At 40.5% G+C, this 6,419-nt stretch overlaps 2 protein-coding genes across 6 annotated transcripts in view; both read right to left on the reverse strand.

Annotated features, from left to right (window-relative positions):
- si:ch73-61d6.3 (occludin) overlaps nt 1–1,880 on the reverse strand; it is a 23,783-nt gene extending 21,903 nt beyond the window's left edge. Inside the window, exon 1 of the mRNA XM_014007341.1 lies at nt 1,482–1,880. The gene's annotated coding sequence lies outside the window, so the exon portion shown is untranslated. The remainder of the gene's footprint in view (nt 1–1,481) is intronic.
- Nucleotides 1,881–2,889: 1,009 nt separating this feature from the next.
- csnk1g2b (casein kinase 1, gamma 2b) overlaps nt 2,890–6,419 on the reverse strand; it is a 40,401-nt gene continuing 36,871 nt past the window's right edge. For all 5 annotated transcript variants that reach the window (XM_014007345.1, XM_014007343.1, XM_014007342.1 and 2 more), the window contains one exon: nt 2,890–6,134. In XM_014007345.1, coding sequence (XP_013862799.1) covers nt 6,080–6,134 — 55 coding nt within the window. In that variant the 3' untranslated portion in view covers nt 2,890–6,079. The remainder of the gene's footprint in view (nt 6,135–6,419) is intronic.

Raw genomic sequence — 6,419 nt, forward strand, 5'->3', positions numbered from 1 at the left:
TTCACAGGCTTTTAAGCACTGCCTCCATGTGACTGATACTCACAGGCTTTTAAGCCCTGCCTCCATGTGACTGATTTTCACAGGCTTTTGAGCACTGCCTCCATGTGACTGATACTCACATCCGTATCAGTCACATGGAGGCAGTGCTCAAAAGCCTGAATTTTGCCTGAAACTCTCAGACTGAAGAAGTCTCTTGGAGGAGAGACGAAACGTTTCATTAGAGAAGAACCCGTCCAGAAGACCTATACAATTTTTTTTTCTTTTTGATTTTTTACCTGGATAACTGAGATGCATCAGGACTTCTCATTGAAATATGTTGATATATCTTCAAATCCTTTGAAACATTTTCATTTAAGTAGTTTTTTTCCTTGTAAGCTACTTTAAGCTCGTCTTTTGATACTTTGAACTTTTAATTAGCATTTTTGCTAGTAGCTAGCATTTAGCTGCTTTTGTGCTTTTGCTTTAGTGTTTTGTTACTTTTAGCTGTGCTTTTAACTATTTTTTTAACTTTTCACTAGCCCTCTAATTTTAGCTAGTATTTTGCAAGCTTTGAACTTTTTTTTAACAATTTGTCTTTTAGCTATCTTTTGCTTGTTTTAGCTTTTATAAGTAATTTGCACTCTTTAGTTTTTGTTTTTATTTAGCCATCTACAGTTATTGCTTTGCTGGTGTTATGTTACCTTAACTTATGACCATATTTTTGCTCCTTTTAGCTACTTCTGATTTTTAGATAGCATTTTTTTATCCCTTTAGCTGGTATTTTTGCTCCTTATTGCGAGTTTTTTTTTCTTTTAGCTTTCAGCTCATGTTATTTTAGTTTCAACAACTAATTTAACAGTAATGATAAAGGCAGATACAAATATACAAATGTTATAATAAAGATTATTTCTGGGTTGTTGCTATTTTTGTGTTGCAGTGGCGGCCATCTTCAAAAGTGTTGACTAAAATCAGCTGTAGGTGATCACCAGTCATTACTTTCAGTGTTTCATTAAAATTCAACAYTTAAAAGTTATAATTAAAGTGCTGCTGGTCTTCTGTGGTTCTGAATCCACCTGTTTACCCAGGTAAAAATAAACAAACTGCCTCCAGACTTTAATTAATCACTCATTAGTGGTCGACATTAAAACATAACTGCTTTAATAATTCGTGCACTCTGTCACTCATAAATACAAATAACAAAACACCACTTTTATTGACCTAAACTTAGAGTATTTTAACTTTATCCAAATGATCTTCGGTGATGTTCCTGATGTTTAACTAGTCGTTGGGTTTAAAACTGATTCCTTGGTTCGGACAGGTTTCCTCCAACATTTTGAGACGACCCACCTGCCGCTGAAAAACACCTTATTTACCGCTAATTTACATCCTCTCTATTCGCAACGACCCCCAAAACATCATAAAAGGCTGTAAGTATAAAATAAGTAATTTGTCGTAAAACTGTTTAATCTGAACTACTTTAWTCCACCTTGTGATTTTCTTACCTGAGTGCTGGACTGGAGGAGGAGGAGGAGGGGGAACACTTGACCACCAGAGTCCGTTCGAGTTTTCTGATCAAATTCTTCTTCCAACCAAAGTTTGACTCGGATTTATGGGTTTCTCAGAACATAAACTCGATCCTGGATGACTTCTAAGATGAACTTCGGTACTTTCAGTGAGCTTTCCTTTGCTCCAAGCGTCTATCTCGGTCAGAGTAAACGGTCTTCTCGTTCCCCTCCAATCGCCGAGAAGCCCCGCCTGTCCGCGCGCTCAGACCTCCCGCCGCTGCGCAGCCGCTAGAGGGCAGCATTTCTACTTGTTTCACACAGGGGCGCCACCAGGAGGACGCATCAGGGGGGCAATGACCCACCTATATAAAAWGTGGTGCCCCTTCCCCGTGTAGTTTACATGCAAAATCATTTTTACAAATACCAACTTATCAGGACAAGCTTCATTTAGCTGAACAGTGACCGTGCTTTTCAGTATCCCAAAAAAAAAAAATGTATACTGCACTTGGAATGCACAGACTGATTAGGGACTTGGATAAAAGTTTTCTGTTTTTCCTTTTTGTACTCATAAGGCTCTGTGTACAGATCCCAAAACAATTTAGTTTTTAAAAATCAGACCACCCATTAAGGATTTAGAGATATTTAAAGGCTGAAAATTAGGAAGCAAGTGCTCCATTGACTTCCATTATAACATAAAAAAGTGCGGAGCTCCGTAGACATAGTGCATGTCACAATTTCGCAGATTTTTTCAAACGAAAGCAGACAAACTAGATAAAATCTTAAGATGGATTTCGAAATGCTAAGCGGAGGGTAAGCATAACGAGTGAAACCCCCCCAAAAAAAAAAAAAAACCTGACCCACGTACTACTGGGATCGGGCAGCACATTTATCAAAGTCCCTAGACTGGTAAAACACCCTCATATGACAGGAAACAGGATTAATTTGACTGCTTATAAGAACGCATCTTTGTTACTTGTCCATTATAACTGGTTCACAATGAAATAATTACACTGATTGACTCAATTTTGCCATTTTGACGGCCCTTTTATTGTGATGGTTTCTAAAGATGATCTTAGAAGATATTCCTGCCATGTGTGGTGTGTTATGAGTGATCTAATCTGCTCAGAAGGACATCTGGACAACTCCAAACTCAAATCGAATATATTCAATGTCGGATTGCCTTGGCTCAGTTTCCCAGAGTGTGTGGTGTCCCCCCAACGAGCTCACAGCCTGTTGAATGTGACGTGTAGCCAATCAGAACGTCAGGTGACAGAAACATGGAAGGGAATTCATTCATGGTGCACCAGAAAGTCCAGAAAATAAACCAAGACAAGTTTTAAATGCAGGGCTGGTACTTGCAGGGTTTTTCTTCTGGACTGACAAAGACCGATCCAGCAGGCACAGGCTGTGATAAAACTTCCTTTATTCACAATTAGAGATCTGTCGTTGTCATATTTACAAATACATGTTGCAAAGAGTTACACCAAGAGACGTAGAGCAGAAGCACAGTTCAACACTGGTCTGAACATCTCCAGAACTCACTCACTCACTCCCCCCCCAAGGTTAGAAATCACATAATAAACGCAGTGTAATGAAGCCGGGTCTCCCTGCTGCTCGGCTGAACCGATTCAGTTTTCAGTGGAACAGTTCGATGCGCCCAACGAGTGCTTCCCTGCTGTTAAAAAGGCGCGTTGGATCCAGGGACGCCCCCTCTCGAACGCGTTGTCTCCACGATCCTCGTCTGACTGCAGACGTGGTATTAAACAGCGACGAACAGAAAGCTCCGCAGTGTACACGCCTTATATCGTCTAAGTCGTAGCTATGAAGGGCATTCGGGGAAACTCGAGTTACGGTGCGCTTCTCGCACACGGCCGCTTCTTCTCGGATCTTTGGTCCTCTAAAACCTGCTTAGAGGAGCAAAAAAATAATAAAAATAAACATTAAAAATTTGCTGCCCACTTAAAAAACCAGATGGGTTCAAACGAGAACGGAAAAATTTCTAATTAACAAAAAAAATTTTAAATAAAAATGCTGCTAATCTTGTCAGCAAAAGCCAGATGAGGATGATGTAGTTTTATGACACAACTGAGTTTGTGCGAAACGTTATAAAAAAAAAACTAATTTACACTAAAACTGCCACCAGCTCTTAAATTTCGTTAAAACATTCAGAACGTAATGCAGCTGAATTTATACCAGTTTGTACTTTTTCTAACTTGGGAAAAAAAAATATATATATATATACTATATAGGCCGGTCAGTTCTGTGCAATAAGTTAACCCAAAATTATAGCAATGGATTATCATTGACAGATTATGGATTAATGGGATCCAATCAGGATCTTAGGGAGACACAAATCAGACAAAACTCGGAAATTAAACTCCCGGATCTTAAAAGAGTTTTTACGGTTTCTGCTCAGTTTTCCTACCACGTCTAGATAATTTCTCATCTTTTATGACCCATATTTGTACAGGACACTTTAGTTTTCTTTGGGGGTTCTTTTTGTGCATTCTTGTTTTACCTCTAAGATTTATACTGTTCAATAATCAGTCCATTAAAAAGCTCTTAGAAACAAGAAAAGTTAAAGGATTTGAACTAAACCTGGTAAAGAGCTGGAAGTGGTGTCTTTAAAAAATAAAGATATTTTATCTTCTCGCATCTGTTTAAGGAGGAACGATCTCCCAGAATTAACTCGGAGGGGGGCTCCAATTTGTCACTTTCGATCGCCGACGAGCTTTTAGGTGGAGTTTAAGCGTTACTGGAAACAGTGCAAACTCGTAGACACCGAGGGGCAAAAGAAAAATAAAGCATTAAACGGCTTGAAACTACATCTGTCTGCAGCACAAAGGAGCTCGAAGCATAAAAATAGGTTTACTAATCGTCTACTATTTGAACAGAAACAGGACCTCAGCCACTTCAGAGACACTTCGAACAAATAAATCTCTCTGAACTTCTCGTCTCTTGGTGACATCCAGATGAAATAACACACAACTTAACAGATTTGGGCTTTTTTTTTTCTTTTGTGTGTTAGATCTCTTTGAGCTGGAAACACACACGCATACGCACGCACACACATCCCAGCCTCCTGTCGAGACTAAAGCGTCACCGCCGTGTAGGTGTGCCGTCACAGCAGCCCAAGGTGGGAGAATGGTAAAGGAGAAGGGATGTGGATTTCACAGATTTGCTTACAACTTGTGGATTAGCAAACACTCGCACGCACACACATCCCAGCCTCCTGTCGAGACTAAAGCGTCACCGCCGTGTAGGTGTGCCGTCACAGCAGCCCAAGGTGGGAGAATGGTAAAGGAGAAGGGATGTGGATTTCACAGATTTGCTTACAACTTGTGGATTAGCAAACACTCGCACGCACACACACACACACACACACACCCTCACAGACACACAAGAATCCACTGAGCTTTTGGGTCAGATTAGATAAAATGTCATAGCGGGACACTCACTTGAGCTTTTAAACATTTTACTTAAAAAAAGGCACAAACTATGATTTCTTGGTAAATTATTTAGATGTAAGAAAAATCAAAACTTTTTTTTTCTTTTTTTCTCTCGTGTAAATCAACATTTTTTTTCAGCCATAACGATATATAAGCGTTGAAGGACTCCTAGATCAGTCTTTATTAAGTCGTTTGCTTAACTGTTAATTTTAAACCTAAAGTTCTCACTGTAAATGTATTTTCCCCCTCAAAAGTGCAATAAAAATATCCGTTTCTCTCATCTCTTCCACAGTACCTGAGGCCAGTGACTGTGCTACAAACACCATGTTGAAGAACAAAAAAAAGAATCAAAATGAGAAAAGAATTGAACTCCAGAACACTACAACATGAAAAGAAGTTTTCAATGTAGGGATTTGACTTTGAAAACTGAGGATTCGCTTTCAAAAAGAAAAAAAAATGGGGGGGGAGTACATAAAAAAATCTTCCAAGTTCTGTTTTTATAGATGAAATGCTTCCTGCGTCTCTCGGATTCAACATCAGCAAACCTCACCTTGATCCCAAAACACACCGAAAAAAAAAGAGAAAAGAAAATGAACTTTTTTTTTTCCTACGGAGCAGATTCCTTTCACTCGATCCACTTTAAATGGGTTCCCCTGATGAACAGCRGGCTGTTCGGACAAACGCTCGGTCTGTATGGAATCTGGAACACGGCTGCTTCAAACAGCATCGTTTTGTTTCCCCCCGTGTTCACGCCCAGGCATTCTGAGTTTCATCGTTACAGCTTTTATACTTTATCTCAGGCCCCYGCCCCACCCCCTCCCTGTTGTAATGCAAGGTACTTTTAGTTATTTTTGTTTTTCGTCGATAAAAGATTCAAGGAGTCTCTCGTAGAGTCAGTAGGTCTGCGACATTCCTTCAACTCGGCGGCAGCCGGGGAGCGCTGAGAACGAGAAAGACAGAGCGCGAAGAGGGCGGGGCATGGTGACGGGGTGGGGGGAGACGGTGAGAGGATGAAGGGGTGTAAGGGGGGAGCTGGAATAAAAGAAGGGCCTTTTGGGGTGGGGGTGGGAGGAGGGGTCGTGTAGTTGCTTTCATTTAAAACTCGACAGTGACCACAATGTTTCAAGTTCTCTCCAGATTCTTCCTTCACTTGTGCCTCTGGAGAGCTTTCCTCTTTCTCCTCTTGAAGAAACAACAGCACCTGCAGGAGAGAGAAAAAYAAAAACAAAAACAWCACATTCAGAGGGACTCAGAGCTGGAGGCAAATCTGAACAAATAAGACAGATTTAAACCAGCGGTGCCCAATCCTGGACCTCGAGCTCCACGGTCCTGAACGTTTTAACTGTTTCCCTTCTCAAGTTCTGCAAAAACATCTGAAACATATAGGATAGTGGAACTCGAGGACCAGAGGTCTCATTTATAAAGGATTGCGTGGAAACCATACTAAAAGTGAACATACAGCCAAAAGGCGGAAATGGCGTACGCC

This window comes from Austrofundulus limnaeus, unplaced genomic scaffold (assembly GCF_001266775.1).
Source record: "Austrofundulus limnaeus strain Quisiro unplaced genomic scaffold, Austrofundulus_limnaeus-1.0 Scaffold41, whole genome shotgun sequence".
Taxonomy (NCBI): domain Eukaryota; kingdom Metazoa; phylum Chordata; class Actinopteri; order Cyprinodontiformes; family Rivulidae; genus Austrofundulus; species Austrofundulus limnaeus.